At 34.6% G+C, this 26,233-nt stretch overlaps 1 protein-coding gene across 44 annotated transcripts in view; it reads right to left on the minus strand.

Annotated features, from left to right (window-relative positions):
• Nrxn1 (neurexin 1) overlaps positions 1–26,233 on the minus strand; it is a 1,041,346-nt gene that overhangs the window by 546,507 nt on the left and 468,606 nt on the right. For all 44 annotated transcript variants that reach the window (XM_070025560.1, XM_070025561.1, XM_070025582.1 and 41 more), the window contains 2 exons: positions 8,064–8,186; positions 503–884 (listed from right to left, as the gene is read on the minus strand). In XM_070025560.1, coding sequence (XP_069881661.1) covers positions 503–884; positions 8,064–8,186 — 505 coding nt within the window. The remainder of the gene's footprint in view (positions 1–502; positions 885–8,063; positions 8,187–26,233) is intronic.

Consider the following 26,233-nt stretch of genomic DNA (forward strand, 5'->3'; position numbering starts at 1 on the left):
AGACCGGTCCTCCACTATTGGGATGGTCGTCCTGTTCAACTGAGTGTGTAGCTTCGGGAGGGACGCACATGGAGTGATAAGGGAGGAAGGGGACACCCGCCTAGCCAGCCAGATCAGCCGAATCAACCCTGGCGATTAATGGGGTGACAGATATCGCAGCCAGATCGCCCTCACATCCTGACCAATTCCTTTTTAAGCTAATAACTTGCTGTTCAGTTGAGATTTTTGGAAACAGAAGTCCCGACTATTTATTTATTTAAAGTTTTTAAAGTCAAATAGCAAGTTTATGTGAGAGGGAAAGGAAAAGAGTAGGACATTCTGAGAAGAGCCCCAAAGAAGTCCACAAGGAACCCTTGTTTGTTTGTTGGTTTGATTGGTTGTTTTATGTTGGTCTTGGGTAGTACTTCTTAGCTTTTTTTGATTCAATGCTACCGTTCTACCACTTGAGCCACAATTCCTTTGGTTTTTTTTCTTATTTATCGTTGATCAGACATCTACTTACCCTTTCACTAATTCAACCACAATAAAGTCATTTCCATCCCCACTGTTGTACAGAATTAGTCCGTCTAGGGATGTTGTCTTGAACTGGAAAAAGAGATGCATAGAAGTGTAGGCTTGCAATGTAGCTAAGGCAACATAGCTTGATTTGGTCTTGAAGGTGACAGGGTCTGCTATTATGTTCCTGAAGCCAAATCTGGCATTGAGCTCACAGTAATCTATGTCACCATTTTTACACAAGTCAATGTAGGCCATCCCATTGAATGTCAGACTCTGTAAGTGTCCAATGAAGTTGGAGGGGACAGAAGAAAGATATCGTCGTTCTGTGATTATGCCAGTCTCTATGTTATGGAATTCCAGCCTTGTATGGTCACCGGCCATTTGGCCTAAAAGAAAAGACAATATAATATTATTTATTGTTTATGGCTGAAGGATGCTTTCAAGATTAGACTTCATTAGTAATAGTATATTGTATAATATGAGAAAACCCAGAGCTCATTTACAGTTATATATACATACACACACACACACATATATATATATATATATCATGGGATCAGGTCATGTAGGTAATGGTACTATAAAAATAAAATATATTATTTATATATTATTAAATTTCTAATATACTTAAGTTTTAAGTCAGATTTTAATCCTTGTGCAAATTTTAGTCTTAGCAAAATCAAACCAGTGACAAAGTGACATAATTATTTTTATAAAGTGAAATAAACAGAAAGAGAGGAAAGAAAGAAAGGAAGACAGGGAGGAAAAATATAAAGGAGGTGGCAGCAAGGGAACTAGGGAACAGAGACAGGGCAAATACTGAGAAATGGTTGTCTTAAGGAATTCCATTAGAAATTGATACAACTCACCATTATCAGCTGATGCATTTGTTTTTATTCTTTCAGGAAAAAATATGCTCCCATATATTTCAAATACTCTGTCAAGCTACTACTGAGTGTCCTTTGAATGAGGAACCATAAACATGTTTTTGACAGTATATACATTCTTTTAAATATCTTTTTCCTCTGTTGTCTAATATCCATAGTGTTTACATGATCGAGTCCTCTAGACACATTAGAAAGTCTAATCTTTGAACTGATGCCACCCATATTCCTTCTGGTTTTGGACAACCAATCTGAGGAAAGTATTCTGCTTTGAAGTACATACAATGTTGAGAATACCAGTAAAATTAATCCGTATCACCACATTTTTTATCTTGACACATCCTAGTGCAAAGCTTAGTTGTAGATTTATTAGTAATTAACTTTTTAACTTAGGCCCCCATCCTGGCATATTTGTCTCCCAACCTCATTCCATTTCTGCCTTCCTGAGCATGTTGGAGTAACATCAAACAAAGGTGTGAATTTGTTTTCTAAATGGGAGAGCACTATACAAATAAGAGATTCTTTTTGCTCATGGCTCGGTCTCAGCATCTTGTTGTTGTCTAATTATACTGCTCCCTGTGTGCTGTACTTTCAAAAGATCACTTAAATTGCAATCAAGTTCTTCCAGTCAATTTCTTGGCTAGATGCCCTGCCCAATTTGGCATAATTGGAAAATTTATCAAGCTTACCCTGTCCTGTCACCCATGATAATAATGAAAATATGAGTTCAGGCCAATCTAAGAAGGAGACGTGGAGAAAAAGTACTGACTGAACCATCTTCCCTAGGTGTACTGCTCATTGACTACCCACCAACGTGGGCCCCCGATTTGACAAGCCTTCACCTAGTTCATCAAAATAGTAAAATAGTGCAAAGTGTCTTAAAGAATTGCTTGTAAACAACATATAAAAGAGTGGGCTCATCGTTGTGTAAGAAAAACAGGCTATTAATTCAGTGACTGTAACATTTATAAATTCATTAGTATAAAGTATAAAACCCTGCACTATGCTTAGCTCTACTTGCTTTTCACGCATCTTTATGAGTTTTTAATCCTTTATAACGTCACTCCAGTCATCCTGGCCATGGCTACTTTTTGAAATCGTTTTGCTTTGATTTCTCTATGTACTTTTTGGGAGAAAAACAACACACAGACAAAAGTATTGCTGTAAATAATTGTTCCATCTCTTCCCCTTCCAGCTCAAGGCCTTTGATTGTGATTGTCTCTCTGACACAAAATGCTATTATGTGTTTAACAATTCTGGTTTCTAATGTAACATCATTTCTCTTTCCTTTAGTTCTCCAGTGATCTCCATGCTGTTCTGTGAGTATCAACTACATGGGTAACAAATAATTTCCAAATGTAAAGTTCTAGAGGGAGGAGCAGCGTTAAATTAGCAATGTACATAGAAGGAAGAATATGAAAAAAACATGAAAAACCAATTGGGTTTGGATTGCTTGTACTGATTTTTAGCTTTTAAAGGATATATATTATAATCTGAATCTGAATCATAATTCCATGAACTCCACTCAAATCTTAACACTGATATTTCTGGTTGTACAGATGAATAACCAATAGTAAGAAAGTACGCAGAAAAATTGTTTCTAATATTTGAGATTGCATACAAATTGCAAGATCTTGGTACCTCCAAAATAAGGAAGAACATTTTATTTGTTAATACTAAGAAGTTCAGTGACAAAATTAATACTTAATATCTGTTTCCTTTCCTTAAAAATAGAATTTTTATATTTTATAAATACAAATTTATTTTAATGATGTTATCAATAATAAGGAAGGTCCTAAAATTTTGTAGAAACAACAATGTCCTGTTCATTAGAAAATGAAAAACACAGGGGCTAAGTTGAAAGGCCTATTTTTCCTCTAATAAATATGAATCACCAATATGTATCAATTACTTCAAGACTGTAATTGGAGAGGGGCTTAGCTCATGTGTGAAAATTAACACCTAATAGCAATTATTCATTAAGGAAAGACTGAATATTGCCAATTAAAATTATTTTTCACTCAGGATTTACTTGAGTTTAGTTTTCATCAGTAATGTGGTCACTGCTGTCTAATACAAATGTATATATATATGTGTGTGTATTATAGGTAACATATGTAATATGTATGTTTATTATATGAAATACAATGTGTTAGATGTAATATAATCTGAATTGTCTGTAATATATGTGTTACATAAATTACAAATAAATGGAGCATTTTGAAGGAGGAAATTTAATGAGGATTTTTATGAAGAGTAATTTTTATAGTTTTGTTTCAAATGTACTATGAATTCTAAAGATTAAGTGTACAGAAAAGTTTACAATTAGTATACTTCCGCCAATCAGGTTATATATAAAATACCAAACTGACATTAACTTTTGATAAGAAACAACTACCACAGCATGCATTCTGGGTGGTGTGTTTGTATAAGAATTGCTGTATATTTTATAAAGAAGCCAGCATTCTCTATTTTGGAGCTGCCAGGATTTGATTATTTGAGATAGTGTGTGATATCAAAGCATGTAGAATCTGAGTTAACTATTTCAATCAAACTGGTATGAAGATCAGCTATTTTAAGTTCATTCTTGTTGTTATGTGGAATAAAGTAACTATGAAGCCCTACATCCATGCTTCCTGCACATGCAGTTTATGTGTTGGGTGCTATGCTAGGGAATGAAGAAATAGTGCTGAGAGGAGCAGACAGGGCTGTGTTCTTCCAAACTTTTATTGAGGGGTTGCAGACAGAAAGGAGCCGGAATTTGATTAATGTGTAGTAACAAGATTCAGAAAATGACTTGATTTTAATGAATAGGATGTTATATTGGTAAATATGGAATAAAAGCATGTACATGAAATCATAGTTACATTAACATTGTAGGAATAAAATGGGGTAGCCATGCTAAAAATGGGAGAAGTGCATGGTGGATTCTAAAGGAGAAACAGATAAACAAAAGCACTGGAAGCATGAGCTAGATGCATGAGCAAGTGAAGTTAGTGACTCACACAAGATGAGTGCCAAGGACCAAATTACTCACAAAGCAACCCAATTTTATATAAGGACATACTTTTATAGAGCAGGGTTTTAGTGGGAATATATATGCCATAGCTCTCTCTTTCTCTCTCTCTCTCTCTCTCTCTCTCTCTCTCTCTCTCTCTCTCTCTCTCTCTCTCTCACACACACACACACACACACACACACGCACACACACACACACATACACTTTCTCTCACTCTCAGTATGTGTGTGTGAGAGAGATTGAGAGAGAGAGAGAGAGAGAGAGAGAAAACATGTCTTCTGTGCTTATGAGACTATAGAGGGATTTAGTACGGGTGGTTGTATCAGAAGATAATTTTGTAGATGTAATGTGTAACACTTAAAAATGATGTCCAGAATGATAGAGAGGAGGAGGCAATGATGCCCAACCCTCAGGTTTGAATAAATGAATATATGGTGAATCTTGTACAGTGAAGACAGATACCAACACAAACATGCAAAACACAAAACTCCAGATGTTTTAGACAAAGAAATGAACAGAAACCTAGTGCCTTCATACTTAGAGATCTTCCATGGTTTCTATAACTCTTTCCAATTGGCTATAGACTCACTAACTTCTTGGATGGCAACTCCTATCCTCATATGCTAGGTGAGGCTCAGACAATCCCAAGGATAGGTTCATATGCACTGCTGTTTGCTCAGTAAATATTTAATACAATTCCCATGACTAAAAGATGTGGGAAAGTGCATCCCCTTACATGAAAGCTCTCTAGAGTTTTCCTTATTAAATTCTTTCTGTTCACACTGTAGTATTTAAGAGTTTTCCTTATTAAATTCTTTCTGTTCATACTGTAGTATTTAAGAAAAACCTCTCATTGCTTTTTTAATTCGTGGGGAGTCTCAAGGGGCATCTAGAGTATTTGAAAAAATATTGTATTTTAAATTTAATCCTCTGTGGCAAGTTACCACTGCTACTTTTGGAAAGCTTCATTTTATACAAAGCAAACCTGAATTGATAGTTTTACGAATTTCTGGCTTCATGAGATCTTAGATAAAAAGAAACAATGGATGGTAGAAGGAAAGACAGCAACTAAATTACCAATCTAACTTATTTATACAAATCAGCAAGAAGAAGAGAACAGGAAGAAGAATTCAAAATTTATCCTAGATTATTTTAGCTGAATTGTAGATTCAGTCTTATGGACAAAAAAATGCTTTAGCTTTTAGGATGCATCATCATATTGAGTAAATGAGTAAATGATATTATTAGGGCCACAATTATTATCTGGAAGAAAAGATGGAAATATGTAAAGTGTAAAATCAAGGATGATTGCAGATTTTTAGCTAGCATGGGCTAAAGACCCTGCCAAGAGGGAAAGCATGTATGTGTATGTGTATGTGTGTGTGTGTGTGTGTGTGTGTGTGTGTGTGTGTGTGTGTGAATTCATGTTTTCCAAATTATGTGTACATTTATATTTATGCACAAATACAATTTGTACATATAGACATGCATATATTTTTCACACACACATATGTATAGATATATGTACTTAAACATATTTCAGCCCCCGCCTTCTGAAAATTTAAAAATGTGGATACTGGTAATCCTAAGTAAATATAACTAAATGGCTAATTTCATCAGTAGTGCATGGTAGATAAAAGTGGTATGGTAGATAAAATATCATGTTTTGCTAGAAAATAAAAGTGCTAAAACAAACAAACCTGGGCAGAAGCATGTCTCAGTATTATAGCAACCGAATTGTCAGGACTCGCATTTGCTAAACCTGAGAAATCTGAGCACTAAAATACGGGGAAAAACAATTATAAATCTGTAAGAATCTGGAAAATTGAGGGTCTATCTACACCCCAAAAGAAGGAGAGAAGAGTGGGAGGATTGAAGAAAGAAAGAGGAGAAAGGAGAAAAGGAGGAAAATGTGGGAAGAAATAATGGAGGGAAAGAAACTGGAGGAAAAAGGAAAATGAAAGAAAAAACGATGAGAGGGAAGTTAGACTTTTACTTGCAGTAGAACAGTAAGCATTGGTTGTAATACGAAAAGTGTGCTGAAGTTTGAACACAATTATTTCTTTAACTCTTAGCTACTAGATCAGTTAAAAAATCCTCAGTAGATGCAAAATCTTGGGTAACACTTTGAAGAAGTGCAGGACATATGTAAGATCAATATGATTCTCCACAGATTACTTATTAGTTGCAGGTAATGACAGTGAAAAAACTGGACACATTATCTACCACCTGATGAGATGTAAGCACAGATAAAGACAGCATCAACCTTCCAGTGCATTTTTCCAGACAGAATCTTGTAACAAAGTCACCATGTTTGGAAAGTGGGCTTTCATTTAGGAACATCATGCCTGAAGTTAATCATGAAGAAAAATCAGATAAACACATAATTCACACCAAGTGTTACATTCACACAAAGTAATGGTGGAGAATTATATTCTTCAAAAATGTCACTGCCTTAAAAGACAAAGAGTTTGTCAAAATGTTGTAGATTGGATGAGACTAAAGAGACAGCAACTTAACAGCATATCTGAGCTTAGACTGCAAACATTGCTGGAGAAAGAAGAAACTATCTTACGAAAAAACCACAATGTGAATTTAACTGATAAACCAGTTTGATGACAATGCGGGGGACAAGATACATTTCATAAATGCAAAATTCACTGAAGTTGCCCATGTTTACTTTGAGGTGTGTAAGCAGCTATTTGTAATCCTAGAAAAGCTGAGCTGAAGCATTAAGGAGACATTGTGTATGTCACTTCTCAAACTGGCTAAGAAAAAAAAGGAGAGTATGAGAAACAAGAGAGAAAGAAATTGCAAATGTCAAAGCAAATAGGGTAAAATGCTTGCAAGAATAAAGAAAACCGGCGCTGGTAGGTTATGTCTGTAATCCTAGCTACACCAGAGGTTGAGATCTGAGGGACAGAAATTCAACAAGAGCTCAGGCAGGAAAGCCTGTGAGAGTCTTATCTCCAAGTAAGGCGTTTATTGCAGAGCCACACATTTATTAGGATGTTGTTGAACATAAAGAAATAGACTCTAAGTCAAACCAAAATAAGCCAAATGTGCTTGTCCATGCTTATAATCCCAGGACTTCAGGTAGAAGGATTATGTCTTCAGTGTCAGCCTGGTCTATACCATGAGACTTGATCTGAAAACCCCCAAACCTTGACACTGTTGGCTCCATGCTTCTAATCCTCCCTGATTCGTGCCTAATATGAAAAGTCTGTTCATCTGACAGAATGCTATTATATCTACCAATTTACTTAGAAAATAAAAGTTAAAACTTGCTACTCCTCATCAGTTAAATATGTGAGAACCAAACAAAAAGAGTAAGAAGAAATCATCAATTAAGCAATGACTTCAATACTTTTTGAGACATATTCATCAAGCCACAAAAGTAAAATTCACTGTAACTTCTTCTCAAGTTATTAATGGACACGAACATGAAATAAAAAATTGTTATTCATTTGGGAAGAAATACTTACCAGACTTCTGAGTAAATGGGGTTTTTTTAGCAGTGAATTAAATAAAAAACAAACAAACAATGGATTTAAGAATGAACTGCCTATGTAACTTTACTTTCAAGTTGTAGATCAGCCTTGAATTAAACAGTGACCTATAAGAAAAAAGAAAGTCTTGAGGGGTGATGCTATGGTATTTACCTGTCATGGCCTGTTGATCATCAACTGTTAACTTTAAACTTTTTCCTCGACGAACCACACGTACTGTGTGCCATTCATTATCATTGAGGTTATAGCCAGCAAAAAGGGTCTCAGGACCTTTGCCTGTAGAATATGCCAAACAGTCATTATGGACAATCAGAATCAGTAAAGCAAATGAACCTCACAGAAAGAAAAAGGAAGACAAAGAAAAGGGGGAAGAAGAAAGAGGGAAGAGAGAGAAGAAAAAGTAGACAGAGAAAGAGAAAAAGAGAGAGAAAGAGAGAGAGAAGAGAGGCTGGACCAATTTTCAAGCCCATTAGAGTTATAGCAAGCAAGGAAAATGACAAGTTAACAAACATTCAGGTGTGACAATTTCAGAATCTTTTATGCATCGATCTAAGATAAGTCAACTAACCTGTTGTCATAAATAGGCACAATCAATATACTATAGGGAAACCTCCAAAATTTACACAGAATTTCTTACATTTATTATTTTTCTTACTAATGAACTGGTTAGCAGTCATATGGCTTACGAGACATCTGACTAGAGGTCATTACCAATCCAGTTTCAGTGGCATGGTAATTGGCTGATTAAACTTGAAAGAAGCGTTAAGTTTTGTTTGTGACAGCATTTCCTCAGCTCTCAAATTTTTACCTCCAATACTCACCAACTTCTTAAGTTCACCAGTCTTTGAATATACATTAAGCCTCATTATAACTGGCTGACCTGTATGTAGTAACTCTCTACATGTGTGTATGCAAATAGAAACTTCCTGAACTTGGAAGAAATGGCCAAAAATAAAGCAGAGAAATTAAAATGCAAATATTGAGTGGGAAGAGGGGAAAAGTGGTATCAGATTGGAAGGGATTCTCAGACAATGGCCAAAATAAAGAGCAAAGAGTGTAGCCAAATTATAAAAGGACTTTCAGTGAACCCATCAAACCTATGCAAATAGAATTTAAATAAGACTTAAAAAGACATCTTATTTCAGAAAATTATGTAGTGCTAACAATCAAGATTAAAAGGGGAATAATTGAAGTAATTTATTAATAATAATTCTAGTATATCTAGAACCTTTATTAAATAAGTACTTTTAGTAGGCCACCATTATCATTTAGAAAAATGTGATAAATATACATTTTTTTCTTTAGTGACGAGATTTTCCTATTCTGTTTTCAAGCACAGAAACTTGCTGTTACATTGAGAAAATGAAGAGCCTCGACATTACTGAATTGAATGGCTTTCTGCTAATAAAGAGTCAGGACTGGAGACTTAATTGTTGTTATCCAAACCCTACCAACACAGGCAACTGATGTCTAAAGATCCAGTGGAAAAGAAAAAGAAAAACAAAAGAAGACAAAAAAAATGTATGTCAGACAAGCAAGCAGGGGGAAAAATTTTTCAGAATTTTCTCCTCATTTACTTGGGACCATTATTTTCTTTCAGGACAATGAGCTGTCCCTCACATCTTATTTCTGTCTTGTGCTATTGGTGATACTTAAAAGTCTCTCCTTCCCCATGGGTGTGTCTCTTGGGGTTAAAATGCATCAGTGATCTAAAGCTAAATTGTGCAAGGTACATTGACTCTGTTCTTTCGCAGTAGCAAACTACCGTTAAGATTACAAATCTCTCTTTGTTTCCTCTTTAAGGGAAGATAAAATTACACATTTAGATATCTCAGTAAAAAGTTCTGGGTAGAACGGTTTTGAGAGATTGATCTCTAACTGACTAGTGGAAGCTGGTGTGTTCAGGAATGGCAAAACGGCCACGGGACCAAAAATGTTGAAAGTGTATTCCTGGATCAAAGGCTCTCCTTCCAGCTTCAGCAGTGAGGAAAGCATCTAAAAGCACAGAAGCTGAGCATCCTCCTGACAGCTGGGTGATCCCTGGTTTTGATCTCTGAAAAGAGAATATATTATTTTAAAGCTACTTTTACAGGGGAGAATTTTTTTCTACTTCAAAATATGTGCTTTAGAGGCAGCTTTCTTCCCATCCCTTTAGTTTTAAATATATTTTCACAAGGAAAAACCATATACGGGTGATATCATCATCATATCCCATTCTGGGGGCCATCCTGCAGTATAGTCATAATGCCTAATCTACAAAACGGCTATTTCTACAACAGGCCCCAAATCTAATTAAAAAAATAACCCTTTGGTTCATAAAAACCTCTTTGGGCTAAGTTCAAACATCTCCCTTGCATTATTAAAAACACAAGCAGATTGATATTGGAAGACTAGGTTCTTAGAAACATCCTGAATAGTCTGGGTTCGGAATAATGGTAGTGATGTAACCCAAAAGGTACTCTGGGCTGGAAGTTCACGTCTGTGATTACTAGTACTTGATTTACTATGAAAAAGAAATCGGGGCTGGTGAGCGCTTAACATGTACAAGGCAGTTTGCCATCTTATTTCAGCTTTTCATCATTATCAACTTGCAAATGTGAGGCTGAAGGTTTACAAAGCTAAACCTATTTGTCTCATGGTCACACAGCTTACAAGGGGGAAGGACTGAGTGTTGTTTGAGGTCTGATTTGCTCAAAGCCTACTTGTTTTTCCTTTCAGTATTTAGCCTGTCTTTATGAGACCCTTCGCAGAATTTGAGTTCTCCTTTTCCCCATATCTTGTATCTTTGTGATGTCTTGGTGATGTTTTCCAGCTTGCCTTATAAAAGAATCACACTGGTGAGAAAACCTCCACACAGCCGCTAAGAGGCTCTAGTGAGGAGAATCTTCTCATAATTCACCCTCTACTTAGGGATAAGGCAGCCTGATGCAAACCAGGAAGAGGACATCACAAAGAACCAAATCTGCAATAGTTCCATTTGGGATTTCCAACCTCCAGAACTACGAGCAAAGACGTGTCTATTATTGAAAGCAGCTACTCTATGGTATTTTGTTAAATCGTCTGAATGGTCCATGAGAGGGTACAATACTTGTGAGATTAAGAAAGTCTAAAGCATGGTTGCTTAAAGTTAGTTTTTGTTTTTGTAGGGAGTTGTGTCTTATATGCAATCTTATACTTGATTCTGACTGGCACCTATTATTTAAGCCACAAAAGCATCATCTCATATTTTGGATTCAAGAAAGCAGATCTAGAAAGGTGAGGTGAATTGTAAGTCTCAGTCAGAAGCAGTAAGGAACAGAGCTAAGACAGATTTTTTTTTCCAGCTTTCCAGGTTCACTAAAATGTCTTTCCCAAAGAAAGGGTTACAACTGTAGCAGTACAAGAGGTAAATGTAAAAGAGGAATGCAGTGGGTGGGAGAAGATCCACAGGTACTAATTCCATAAATGTCTCTAGAGCTCAAGTGTCTACATTACCAGTTCAATAATCTATAAAGAAAATCAACCTACCATGCTGATATAACTTAACTAATTGTGCTTAAGCTCTTTCTGTGAGTCTCTTTAAGTTAGATTTGAACTTAAACTTATTCTATTCTATTGGGGAACATATTAATATGTAAAATGATTTAATGAAGAAAAGAATAGTTTCCAAAAAGTGTATGGTTAATTGATCCTACTCATCTTTATTCCAGGTGAGTTATGGGAGATGCTAACTGTCTTATCTTAGTCCTCCTAGTGGCAATGTTGGTAGAATGGTGTATCCATGATTCATTTCAAACCTACTTAACATGTGTCACCTACTTTTCATGCCATTCTTTTCTTTCCTGCACCTTTACAATTTTCTTCCTATTTATAAACACCTGACAGTACTCTTCCAAATACATTTTGAAAGGATCTTCCGGCTTTGGGTAGCAGAATCAGCACAACCCAGAGACAAGACAGTATTGTACACCGAGTTCTAGAGGCAGTGCTGGAACATTCATTCAAATGTCAATTCTCCTGTATTTCCATGGACAAGGCATAGTAGAGAAAGCTTGAGCGTGGGTAAGTAATACCAACCTGTATTCCAAAGGAGATTTTGTATGTTCTGTTTTGTTGGGTTTGGTTAAGTTGGTGGGCTTCTTTAACTTTCCCTTCTACAATCTGTAAACATGTGATCTGCTCTCCTTTATTGAATGGTTTTAAGGACCAATAGAAATCACGATTTTGACATCTGATGTGACATCAATGATAGTTATCTCTTGCATTTAGGAGAGAATAAGGTAAAGGACAATTTGTGGGTTCTACAAACAGCTCCAGAGCACCTATCACTTACAAATACCTGGTAGCTTGATATAGTATATAAATAAATAAGATATTGTTATATAAAAAACAATATGCATGACTTTAATTAAGCAAGTACACTGAATAGTACAATCATTTGAAATTAGGACATTCAAAGTCCTACATTTTGGAACAGTTGTCAACTTAACCTGAGATTTAGCACTATTTGCTTTTGCTTAGTTACTTCCCAAAGCATTCACAATAAATGTTAAAGTAAATTATATATATGTATGTATATATGAATATATATACAAATATATATTGCAAAGGAGAACACAATTGGTCAATAAAGGTGGAGTTACAAGAGATGCCTATGATATTAATTTTGGATCACTTGCATAAAAAAGGGTAGGTAAGTGTCTGTGACTGCTTAGACTGGTTTGGGAATGTGAGTTGGTAGGGCAGTGTTAGAAAGCAATAGGGAAAAGGAAAATGAAGATAGGGACTCTTTTAAGTAATATAAGCAGAGACTTCTAGGAGAAAAACTTTATAGACATACCTGGAACTGAATGATATTTATAGTTGATATAAACTTGGGAGTACATAAACCATATCAGTTACATTAGTATTCATATGACATTTAGACTTTGGTACCATATAGAAGAAACTTATTACATCTCCCTCTGATGGTATATTTCAGACACTATATAAGTATACAATGTCTGAAAGGTATCTAGTCTTTTATACAGCAAAGAAATAATTTCTCATTATACCACTACCCAATTAGTTCAATGGTTCATCTGCCCATACTGTTAATGTTCAAATTGGGAAGTTGATGGATGTGTCTGCCTTGATTACAAAATTTGCCTTTTTAGAAAGGATGCACTCACTTCATCTACTTTATTAATAATTGTTATGTTTTAGTACAGCCATATGAGCTAAAATACTGGCATAAGTCAAGGTTGATCCTAATGTTTCATAGTTCTCATATAAATTTTAACAAGAAATATGAACTTTGCCTTACACATATAACTGGCTGTATATTTATACATGATTTTAAAAGTTCTAGAAGATTAAACCTTAAATTACAAAGACATGATTTGACACCATAACATCTATAATTGTGCAATTACACAACTGAATAGTCTATACTATATCTGTTGTTTTCCCCCCATGTAATTGCTCTTATGCATTATGAAACACAGGGCATGTGTATCCTGTTAATTTATTTGAAAATTATTTTGTACCCAACACTGATTTCAGTATTAGAAATGCCTTCACTCAGAGTCTGAAAGAGCCTATATCCTAATAGGTCTATGATCAAAACTTGTATTTTTATAAATATATTTGTCTTTATAAGCCATGTGGTCACCATTGCAATTATTCAAGTTTGTTCTTGTTCTATGAAAATTGTCATAGAATATATTAACAAATGTGAATGGCTTTTTCCAATAAAGCAGTATTAATTAAAATATGACTAGTTTGTGAATGATAATTTTTAGGTTCCTATAAGATATACACAAATGAATAAACAAAAATATTTTCTATAAGTATTTACAATGGATAATAAAAAATAATAATAGAAAAAAATTTTCAAGGATTTAAAAGTTAGGCAACTTAAGTTTTAGGTTCAATGCTACTATTAACCTAAATTATGCTGGTTAGAATAATTTACTGATTTTAGTCTTTGTTATCTTACCAGTGAAATGACTACCATGAACTCTCAAAACAATTTCAGTACATTTTGATAATAATGTACATCAACTGTAAGAAGAGCCCTTCATTTCTAAATTCTGGACTATATCAGCCTCATTTTTTGTTTTCAAATTTAGAGGCTTTTATTAAAAGGTTTGAGGCATGTGCATGCATGTGTGTAAAAATGGTTTTTTTTCCTCTGTATCAATTCTTCCAGATATGAACAAGTTCTATTTGTCAGTTTACTTTATGTCTGGGGGTAGGTAAGACTCTGTCGGGAGGGAGCTGGAAAGAAGCCTTGTCATTGGGACACTATGGGCAGAGAGAAATGCCCTAGAAACAGAGAAAAGCCCATCGCTGCTGATGCCTGAGTCACGGCTCTTGGCAGTATTTGCTCCTGGCAAGACAAGAGGATGTGCTTCTTAGGCTGTAATTATGGCATATGACTTTGCTACTAGTTTCTGGTTTTAAAATCATTACTTTAAAATTAATCTGACCTCTGCTTACAAGATTATCAAAGGATGATAATTATTTAAATGTTTCTATTTTATCCTTCTCAATTTTTAGAATTAGGCTATGAGAGTGAACCTTTTTTGTTTTTTATTTCTCCTATGAACCAGCTAGAAAATGGCAAAATAAAATTAAACATGTAAATCACACTTCCAGATTATTCTTTTGCTACTTTCTTACAGTGTCAGGGGTAGTATAAGCTACATAATTTTTAGGCCCCTGTGCTAACTGAAAATATGGTGCCCTTGTTAAAAAATTAAGAACCCCAAGATATGAGAGTAAAGCATTAACCCAAGCACAGGATTCTCCTAAACACAGGGTGCTGGGAAATTGCATAAGTTGCATCCTGTTGAATTGCATAAGTTGCATCTTGTTGAATCCAGTCCTAATTAGGAGTATAAATGGTGTGCTTATTTATTCTACAGCAAGTTCTATATTTGGGAAGGTGCAGACAGTGTTGGGAGCAAATCCTTTATTTGCCTATGTAGGAGGCACAATTGAGTCATCTTCCCCCATATTGTGGGTGCTTAATTACATGGCCCTCTGGGGTGTCAGAAAAGCTGTCCCTATCCTGTCTTTCTGGTGATGTCTAGTTAGTCACGAACTGGGCTTGGTGACAGACCAATCACCCTAAGAAGCAGAAGCTTGAGTGGCTGAGCCTTACAACCCTGCCCTCTTCTCTTTCTCTTTCTGTATATTTCCCCTCAAGTTGCCTCCATTGAGCCATGGATGCATCCTTGAGAACTAATCCGAATGCCTTTATAATGAGCTGTCCATCCTTTCCCCCGCCCCTACTCGCAAAGATATTTATAGAGACCTAAGGCAGACACATTTCTCCACACTAAAATATAAGAAATATCCCTTCCCAATGAGCATGCATGTTGAACAAATATTATAAAGCCAGTCACTAAGCTGGGATATGTCTGTTTTTCAGAATTGAGGATTAATAACAGAGGAAAAACATTTGATCAGTATTTGACAAGACTGTTCATATACTGTTTATATTGTTCAATCTTTCAATTTGCTTAGTTAAAACTCTACTTTTAGCCCCATCCCCTCTTTCAAAAAATATATTTTTTGAATATCTATTGCAGATATTCTGGTGGATTATTACCTAGCTCCCCAAATTGCAAGCTGTGTGATCTTGAGCAAGCTACTTACATTTTTGTTGTCAGGATTCCTATTAATAAAATAATCTAGTAACAGAAGGGATCTATAATAATTGTATTTAACAAATTTTGATTGCTTAAACTAATACTAGCTATATGGTAAGCCCTCCACTATAGCAAAACAGTATACATAATATTACATTGCCTTGATTACTATCTCTTCTCAATGAACTTTACATCTCAGAGAAAATACCCTGTATATTCTAGCTCAGTGCCTTGAACATAATAAATACTCAGTTTTTAAATGGGTATTTTTTCAGATTTGAGATGACATTTTTATGACTGCTAAAATAGCTCTTGATATTAAATTAAGCCAAGTAATTGATTAAAAGTAACACCATCCACTTCTAATGTCTCCATTCACAAAAGTTTCACAGCTGGAGAATTTGGGTAACTTAGAAAATGACTATTTGAACAGCTTCCCTGCCCCCTCTGTTGTGCTGAATAAACTTAAAATGTATGGACTAGGTAGCAAAATGACCTAAGGCCCATACATAAGTTGGGAACTTCTAAAGTCAGAGATTAGTTGGCTTAGAAATTAAGGAAACTCAAGGTATAATGAGTAATTATTGAAAAATAAAAAAAAGTTTAAAAAAGCAAAGAGGAGAAAAAGAAAATAGAAAAGACCAGAGGTGCATTTTGTCTGCAAGAAAATCTATCCTTGGAACAATGTTGAAAATACGCTCCAGGGAGTTCTGTGTTGCTTTCTTAAATCATAGTAACTCCATTCTATTGACCTTAAAGTAAATTCCAGCATCTTACATGCCTTTCCTTTTCTTCCTAAATATCATAGCTCTAGGTAGAAAAGAAATCTTTTGGGCTTCATAGCTTTGATATTGATTGTACCCATTTATGACAGACCAGGGTAAATATTTCTGTTGTAAACGTTTTTAAATATAAAAAAACATACATCTTAAGAACTAGAATTCACTTTTTGAGTGCATAATTACATTTACAACACAGTAAAAATGAGCAAAATTTAAATACATATATTGCTTAAAGAATGTTTCTAAAATATCTACCTTAAGTCTAATCTAGGTCAACTGTCAAGTTTAGAAAGAGGCATAATAAAATAATCTAATACAATGAAAGAAAAAAAATGGACTGTGATTTCATTTTAAGGGAAAAAGGTCATTTCCAGGAAATGTTTATCACATAATAGGATTGCTAAAAGGTATAAAATTAAGTGCTAAAGAGTTAAGTGCTTCAAAATAAGCATCATAGACTGAGAAATGTTAATTTGTATAGAGAAAAGTATGATGTTGATTTATATTTCCATTTATTTAGACATGTCTTATGAGATCCTACACAGAACCATGTTTAAGTGATAAAACTCTAAAAATATATAGACAATAAGAATACAAATATTTACAAATATGCAACTTGGAATTTCATAAACAATCATGATTATGGTCACAAATGCAAAGATGATTTGACTAAAAGTATCATTCCTACAATTTTCTATTGTAACAGTCATAGAAACTATTTTCCTGAAGACAAGAGGAATGTATAGTTTTTGCATTAGAGTAGTTATTATTAATTAGGCTAACTGCAGAAATCAGTTTTAGTTCCATGACTCAACTTGAGACCATTTATTCTTGTTACTGAAAATATATTAGATTTACTCTTCTGTTTAAAGTTGCTTCTGGATCAAAATCAGAAATGAATGGCTCACCTTACCTTCCAGAAAGTGCTCTTTAAAGGTGGTGAGCCCAGCTAGGCTTATGACTGCTAGAAATTAAATTATGAATTTTTACAAAACATCATAAATTACAAAAAATTCTGTAAAATCAATTTTGTCAGACCCCCAAAATATGTTAATTCTACAGTATTTGGATTTCTATTTGCACAAATATCAGGACATGATTGAGTACACTAGATTATTCAAGGAGAGTTTGAATATCTAGCACATACAGAGTAGATAGTGAAAGAAAGAGTAGCAGTAACAAATGAAGTACATGCACAGTGCAGCTAATGAATAGAGCCCATGAGGTAGAAGACACCATTAATGAGCGAGAGATATGGAAAAGTAGAATGTATAACTAAAGCAGAAGCAAGGAGGTACCAAGGAGAGGAGTAGCAGAAACAGTGTAGAAATACAGAGACAATACTAAGTGATCATAACAGTAAAACCACGGAGTAGGTTGCTAAATAACATTGCAGTTCTTGACCCTTGTTCTAATATGCCTCACTCTATGACTGAAAATAGTTTATGTTTACAGCAATTGCTGAATATCTTTATAATAGACCTTCATCAATAAACTATCCCAGATACTTGTCTGCTTCTTAGGTTCTTAGAAATAGTTTTACCTAATACAAACCATTATATAGTATTGTGGAAACTCTATTATTTTCTCATATACTAACCAGTAATGTTTTTAGGAAATATTTATAGAAACTAGATAGAAGTGATTAGAAATGCTGAGATCTTCTAAAATAGCCCAAAATATATTTGTTTTAGTAGTTGGAAAAATAATTTCATTACCTAATAAAAGTTACCTATTTTTTAATTTGCACACATTATGATATAATCTAATCTAAGCTATATTTGAATAAACATGAGTTTGGGCTTAATGGGAATGGAATTTATACATTTTTATTGTAATAAAAATATTTTAAAATTTAGGAAAACTGATTTTTTTTATTTTTTTATTATTTTATTTTATTTTATTTGAGAACATACTATACAGAGGGGTTACAATTACATGGGCAGGATAATGCATACATTTCTTACCAAGCATTGCAGCCTCCTCCTTTGTTTACCCTTCACCTCCCTTCCAGCCTCCCCCCTCCCCCCACCCAATCATACCCCCCTCCCCCCCCCACACCGACATTGTAAAGCTGGTTTTGACATGACATTTTGTACTTCTCATTGTTGCAACAGGTCCACCTGAATCCCTAAACGACTTGTTTGTCCCCATCTCCTCCACATGTTATACTGACATCAAATATAGTGAAAGCGGGGGTTACACTGTGGGGGAGGGACATACAAAGCAACAAAGAAATAATCTTATAAATGCATTAGAAACACATGCATGAAAGAAACGAAACCATGAAAATGCATATTTAAGGGTTCATTTTCCTAACATCACATTATCTGACCTTTTCCGCTTGACTCATACCTATACTAGATATTGCAAATAAGGGAAACCATGGGACCTATGTTTCTTTGGGCCTGGCTTACTTCACTTAATATAATTTTTTCCAAACCTTTCCATTTCCTAACAAATGGGGCAATGTCATTCTTTCTGATGGAGGCATAGAATTCCATTGTGTATATATACCACATTTTCTTGATCCATTCATCTACTGAGGGGCATCTGGGTTGGTTCCATATCTTAGCTATGGTAAATAATGCTGCAATAAACATAGTTGTGCTGGTAGCTTTAGTGTGGTCTTGTTTGTAAACATTTGGGTAAATGCCCAAAAGTGGGATTGCTGGATCATAGGGGAGATCTATGTGAAGTCTTTTGAGGAACCTCCATACTGCTTTCCAAAGTGGTTGAACAAGTTTACAACAATGAAGTAAGGTTCCTTTCTGTCCACATCCCCTCCAGCATCTGTTGTTGTTAGAGTTCTTGATTTTTGCTGTTCTAACTGGAGTGAGGTGATATCTCAATGTTGTTTTGATTTGCATTTCTTTTATGGCTAGGGATGTTGAACATTTCTTCATGTGTCTATTGGCCATCCTTCTTTCTTCTTCAGAGAAGCTTCTCTTTAAGTCTTTCGCCCACTTATTTATTGGGCAGTTGAGGAAAACTGATTTTTAAAATGTCAACCACAATGGTTCTCTTAAGCATAGGTCCATTAGTTTATTTGAGTATGTAAACAATCTCTTTCTCTGTCTCTGTCTCTGTCTCTGTGTGTCTCTGTCTTTCTCTGTGTGTGTCTCTATCTCTGTCTCTCTGTCTCTGTCTCTCTCTGTGTCTCTGTCTCTGTCTCTCTCCTTTTCCCTTTCTCTTTTATCTGTTGTAGGGCCTGAATCTCATGGCCTGGGTACTGTTCCTGAGCTTTTTCACTCAAGGTTAACATTCTACCACTTTAAGCCACAGCACCACCTCTGGTTTTCTGGTGGGTAATTGAAGGTAAGTCTTGGGGACTTTCCTGTCCTGGTGGCTTTGAACTCTGATCCTCATATCTCAGCCTCCTGAATAGCTAGGATTATAGGTGTGAGCCACCAGTAGACAAAAATTCTCATGAAGAACAAACTCTAGAAATCTTCAGTCAAAATTCTCCAAGTTCTTCCAAAATTTTCAGGCTCTGAAGCTTAAACCACATAATCTTAATGAGGAGCATGTACGTTCTGTACATAGGAGCAAAACTGGACTGCTTATATTTACCTGTTTTATCACTAAAATGAACAATGCATCACTTTTAAGTGATATGTGTCTCCAGTAGGTAGCTGACATTTCCTACTTCATAATTATGTAGGAAGCTGAAGTACAAGATCATATTTTTTTCTCTTCATATTTTTAGTATGTAAGTAATTAATAAAGTATAAAAATAACAATGGTTTTCTTTTTATTAAAATTGTGAATGTATTACTTACTAGACACTGTATTGAAAATGCACTATACAACTTGGAAAGGAAGGAGGGGGTCACAAGGGAAAAGAAAACTGGGAGAAAACGAAGGAAGAGGTGGCACTGTTCATACAGAAATGCACTCATTACCTGGCCTATGCAACTGAAACTCCTCTGTATATCACCTTTACAATAAAAACTTAAAACAAATAACATAAAATTGTGAATGGTAGAATTGTAAAAAGAAAACTACATGATTAATCAGACACTTTTGATCACTGCTTAACACTGATACTTTTCTAGAGATTCAATGCTATTTTAAACACTTCACTAGTGATTTTGATTTTATAGAAATTAACTCCATATGAAAGTGAATCTTTATAAGTACAAAAGTATAAAGATCAACCATTTCACATATAGAAGAATGCTATTGGTACCTTTATGAAACTAAGCCAAGGAAGAAGCTCTAATCATGTATCTGCAAATGAGATAAAATAAATGTAATAAACTTCTTTATAGGAAGAAGTGTTAGACTCAAAGCGTTGCTCTTCATAGTTTTGGACTTATGAAACTTATAATGCCATTTTTGCAGAAAAAGAAGATTGGACAGGAAAGAAAGAAAACAAAAAAGAAGTTGAAAAAGAAAAGGAGGATGTGGTGAATATTTACAAACTAGTTGTTTTCTAACACTACAAATAATGCCTTGCATTCCATTATATTAGGCAGCATTCTGGCTGTAGTAAAATAACAGCTCTATCAAAGAAACCAATAAAGGAATATGAAATACAGGCTGTTTTATGAGATTTTCTAGATATTTTCAGATAATTTCTATGCATATCATTGTTTTCATGACATCTTCTCATTGAAGGACAACTGAATAATTCAGTCAGCACTAATCTGGATTTATGCATTGCTTCGGACATATACTTTTGCAGTCACTGAAAGAAATGTTTTAGTGAATAAACTGACAGCTAAGTCTGGTTTCAATGCTGCACTTCTTAGAAAAAAAATCAAGAGAAAAACACCATAAGTTCATTATTCTTTATCTGGTTCTTTCCACTGGCACTGTCATAGGTATATTCTATGCAAAAATGAGATTTAAATTGTCCATGATTTTTGTTTCAGTAAGGTATTATCTAAAATACTGTAAATTATGCATATGCTGAGTGCTTTAAGAATAGATCTATAAACTTGTTTTGTATGTTTAAGCATTTAGTTGTGTGTTTTTGTAATGTAGAGCATAATTTCACATTTGTTTGCAGTTTTATTGATCAGATGTTTAAGATTATTTGGAATAATCTATTAAAATTATATTATGGCTGGGCACTGGTTGCTCACACTACATTACTAAGTATTTAGGAGGTTGTGATCTGAGAATTGTAGTTTAAAGCCAGCCTGGGCAGGACTCAGCTCCAATCAACCACCAAAAAGCTGGAAGTGGCACTGTAGTGCATGTAAGCCTTGAGCAAAGAAACCCCAAGTTCAAGCACCTAGGTCTGGAGCAATTATTTTATTAGAAAAGAATAATCTTTTAAACTTTTATGTCACCTTTCATATTTCAGTACTGGCAATAAGTAGATCAATATTCATCAGGACCAGAACTCTGCTTATGAAGTCCCTGTGATACTGATAACCTTATTTATGTGGTCATCTGAATAGAAAATACATGACAACCATATTCTTCCTTATAAGTCTTATAAATTTAAACATGTAGATAGATAAAACTGACTTCCTTCAAAATTCATTCCAACTGTCATATTTTTCTAAAGACTTCTTATCATATTCAAACCACTTGCTTATTTTAGCTATTTGTTTTCTATTAGAAGCCTATAGTCTCTTTTTTCCTTCTCTCTCTCTTTCTCTCTCCCTCCCTCTCTCTCCCTCCTCTCTCTGTCTCTATTTCTGTCTCTGTTTCTGTCTCTGTTTCTGTCTCTGTCTCTCTCTGTCTCTCTCTGTCTCTCTCTGTCTCTCTGTCTCTGTCTCTGTCTCTGTCTCTGTCTCTGTCTCTGTCTCTGTCTCTGTCTCTCTCTCTCTCTCTCTCTCTCTCTCTCTCTCTCTCTCTCTCTCTCTCTCCCTCCCTCTCTGCATTTTAAATTCAGTTACTCAAGATTTTGGTAAAAATGGGAGAAAAATGAGGGAGAGTATAACAATATTCAACAAGAAACAAACTCATTACCTTACATATCTAACTGTAACCCCTCTGTACATCACCTTGACAGTAAAATTAAATCAAAGAAAGATAATGAGTAGAAATTTGTAAAAATTCTCGTTTATTTTACTTTCCACCATATATGCATTCAGCGAACAATAATAACAACAGGGACATTAAACTCAAAATTCCTCTATTCATTTCTGTGCCTATGCTTATTTCTTAAATGGTGTGTTTGCGAGGCTGTCAGACAGCACAGCCCCTGAGAGTCAATGACTGACAAACACAATTTAAATGCTTATTGTAGGGGGCAGAGGCAGAAGACTCCCTTCTCCAGCTCTCTTTTCCTTGGGCAGCACATAGCTGCTCTGCACTATTTGCTTCATGTTAGCAAGTTCCAGCCTGCAGAATTCCATCCTATCTTCATCAGTAGCTTGCCAAACTACAGCCTGATCAAAGTAATCTAATATGGCTTAAGTGCCACTGGTTGACATTTTGCATTTCTTTATTGCTTTCCATTTTTATCTCCATAGAAAAATTGGTGATAACTAATATCCAGTTGATCTTTTCATTCTGGTAATAAAATGATAATACAAAGATCTTATTATCTACCCCAGACATCCATCAAACTACATTTTCTAATAACATACTGTGCAGAGTGTTTCTTATCTATCTTCAAGTCCAAAGTGAGGTTAAGTGCTTGCCTGTAAATTCTGTTTTGTCTCCAGTACTTGGGTACCGAACTGCAAAAAGTATCTGAACTTCAACCTCTGACATTTTTCTCCCATTCCTGTCATCTATAATTGTGTTGTTTCTGAATCTAAGATGAATCACTTTCTCTGAGAAGACTATAAGAGTTTTTGTTCATGTAAGCATATGAAATGGAAGAGAACAGGAAGAAGGCTACATTGGAAATGGCAATAGAAGAGGAAACTTGGAAAAACAAATGAAGAGCAAATGGGCAGGAGAAGAGGCAAATATACAAGCATAATTTAAGTCAAATGATATGGACACACAAGATATGAATTGATGAAACCTTATTTTAATATATATATATTATATATTATATATATATTATATATATATAGACAGAGAGAGAGAGAGAGAAAAGTGGCCCCAGTTTTGCATCATCTCACAAGAAATAGAAAACCCTTTTAACAATTTTAATAGTTTAAAAGACTTAGGAGGCCAAGCTTTTTCAAGTCATTAAATGCTATGGACTATGCAAGAAGCTATCAATCATGCAGCTTTTCAGGCAAAAAAATTCATAATTCAAAAAGCATCTGGTTTGGCTTTTTTGACAATGGTTTATTAGATTTAGCTTTGTGTTAGTAATTATTCTTAGGATAATTTTTTGTCCACAGGTCCATAAGTTTGAAAAATGAGCTCAAATATATTTGTCTATTTACATTAGAATATTATTTTATAGTCCTTTCCATAGATCTTGATTAAAGTACTTTTAATTGTTTCGAAAGAAAGCATCATGATTAAAAGTTGGTGTCTCCTTGAGCAATTCAATATAAGATTGTTGAATCATGATAAACCATTATTCTCAAGATGGGGAAGTTGGGAGAGAAAAGGTAATTTAGCTGTCTTTTTATTCTAAGATGACAGTGAAAATCAGAGGTATTATATCCTTCAGCTTACCTTTTATCCCATGACTTTTCAAAAACTATCCTAAACCCAATTCCAAGTTGTTGATTACAAGCATATTTCAGTAATGATAAACTGAAAAAATGTATCAGTAAATGGAGACTGGTCTGGGATTGTATGCAAACACATTCCCTTCTGCAATCTGAAAGATAAAATATTCATTTCTACACTCACATGGCCACTGTTCACAGAAATGTCTCTTTAAAAAAATAAAGAAAAATATAACCTATGTATACATGAAGGCAAGGTTTAGACTCTTAAATGAAAAGAGGCTCTGTTCTTTTATTTAAAGATGCTTGGTATTTTTTTTCCTCTTTGAGAGAAGTATGGTGGCAACAAAAAATCTGGTTTCGTAAGTTCTTGGAAATTCAAATCTGTCCTTTCTCAGAGGAGCCTTTGTACAACCGTGATCCCTGGTCTAGCCACAGAGAATTCTATAACTGCATCTGCCCTTGTGACCCAGGATTGTGGAGAAATAAAACAATCTGACATCTCTTAATGGTTCTGTAGGATTGAGTACAGCAAGTCAGGTCTTTACTCTTCACCCATTCTTCAAAATAAAAAATCAGAAAATATGATACCATGTACATTTTCTCTTTTATATGGAGCTTGATGCTGTAAATTAGATGGGGAGGGAAAAGATGATGAGTGCAGGAACTGCAGAGCAATTTGAAGTAACTGCAGAGAACTGTCTCACATTTAATAATTTAGAGTTTAATATTAGTTCTCAAGGTGAGGTAATCATTTGGGTTGTAACTCCTATTTCCTGTGGCAGTTTTCTTAAAATATATCAATTGGAATATTTCATATTAATCCCAAATGCAGTTGATACCATAGGTATGGCAACAGCTTTTAGAGGCAATCATGTTATGCAGCTGTGACTTAATAAACGTACATGAATCTTCACAGTTTCAGACAAGCCTGTGGTTCACAGAGGATTCATATGATAAATCACTTTTTCATTAAACTACAACTTAACCTGAGATCCAGACATTTCTAATTTATTTTTTATTGGGTAGCAAATGCAATGCAGGTAGGAAATCTCTGCTTATTTAATTCTTGTGAGTTGGACTCACATTATTTGATATGTAAATTTCTACCTTTCCTTACCCTTGAGTCTTCTTCATAAACCTGGGGTTTTCTACAACATCTGCCCATTACTCTTCCCACAAAAATAAAGGCTAAAGGAAGTGGAGTCATTACCTGGTCACTGAATGTTCCTTCCAGTGACTGCCCTCAAACATTTTCAGCCCTGTCCAAAGCGGACACTCAAAGTTCATAATTACTCAATTAATTTACCTATTTGAACGTCACTCATACTGTATAGAGGGGGAAATTTATACTAGCCAGCCACAAAAAAATAACCTTTGCCTTCAAAATTATCCTTTGGGATGTCTGGTGTGGGTAGCAACTATCATAAACACCAGATTCTCCTGTTACCAAAAGAGGACTTAGAAATAAAAAGATAATTTTAGTACAAATAGATAGATAGACTGATAGATAGATAGATAGATAGATAGATAGATAGATAGATAGATAGATAGATAGATAGATACTTAAAAGTCATTGATGAAGCTATAAAGAATCTTAACTTATTACTTCTAAGTTGAGTTTATATAATCATATTTTGTTAGTTTAGAAAGCTATTCTTCATTATATGCCTACTAAAAATAAAAAGAAGACATAAGGTTCAGGTCTAGAAAGGGGGCATTTTCCACACAAGTATTTTCTAGAATTCAGAATGGATCAAGAAAACATACTTGGATTGTGTCAAACCTGGTTTTTGGAGACAGAATTTTCATATCTCTGTTCCCTAGAACTGTAAGTAAACAGCAACAAGGTATGAGACATATAAAATGTTTTCTTCAAAGAATGTGTAGAAGCAATGGGTTTGGAGAGCAGATTATGTATACTTGAAAAAGTTTATTTGTGTCATATCATTGAAAGATTATTTGCAGGAAATATTCTGTTTGAGATAATTTTACTAATGCTTGGCACGCTGGCTAGAGTTCATAATTAAAAGTTTAATTTTTATAATTCAGCTATTTTCTCATTACTCTAACTGAATAGATTCATCTTTATGCTACTTTAAAAATATGAACAAAGATGTGAACTGTACAAATACAAATATGAGCACTTGACAAGTGTGTCTTTTATCAGATAAAAACTGTTTTGCTTTTACAATTTTTATGACTTTGTACCCCAGAATAAAACATATTGTCATTTGGAAAAACAGCCAAACATCTGGGAAACAAACTTTGTCAATTCACACTTGGTTTTTCTCTTAAGATTGAGAAGAATATTTTACTATGTCTCAGGTATTAAAACCATGCTAGCATAATTCTATTAAATCATTAATGATTTT

Source organism: Dipodomys merriami, unplaced genomic scaffold, assembly GCF_024711535.1.
Source record: "Dipodomys merriami isolate MVZ:Mamm:240054 unplaced genomic scaffold, mDipMer1.0.p SCAF_17, whole genome shotgun sequence".
Classification (NCBI taxonomy): Eukaryota; Metazoa; Chordata; class Mammalia; order Rodentia; family Heteromyidae; genus Dipodomys; species Dipodomys merriami.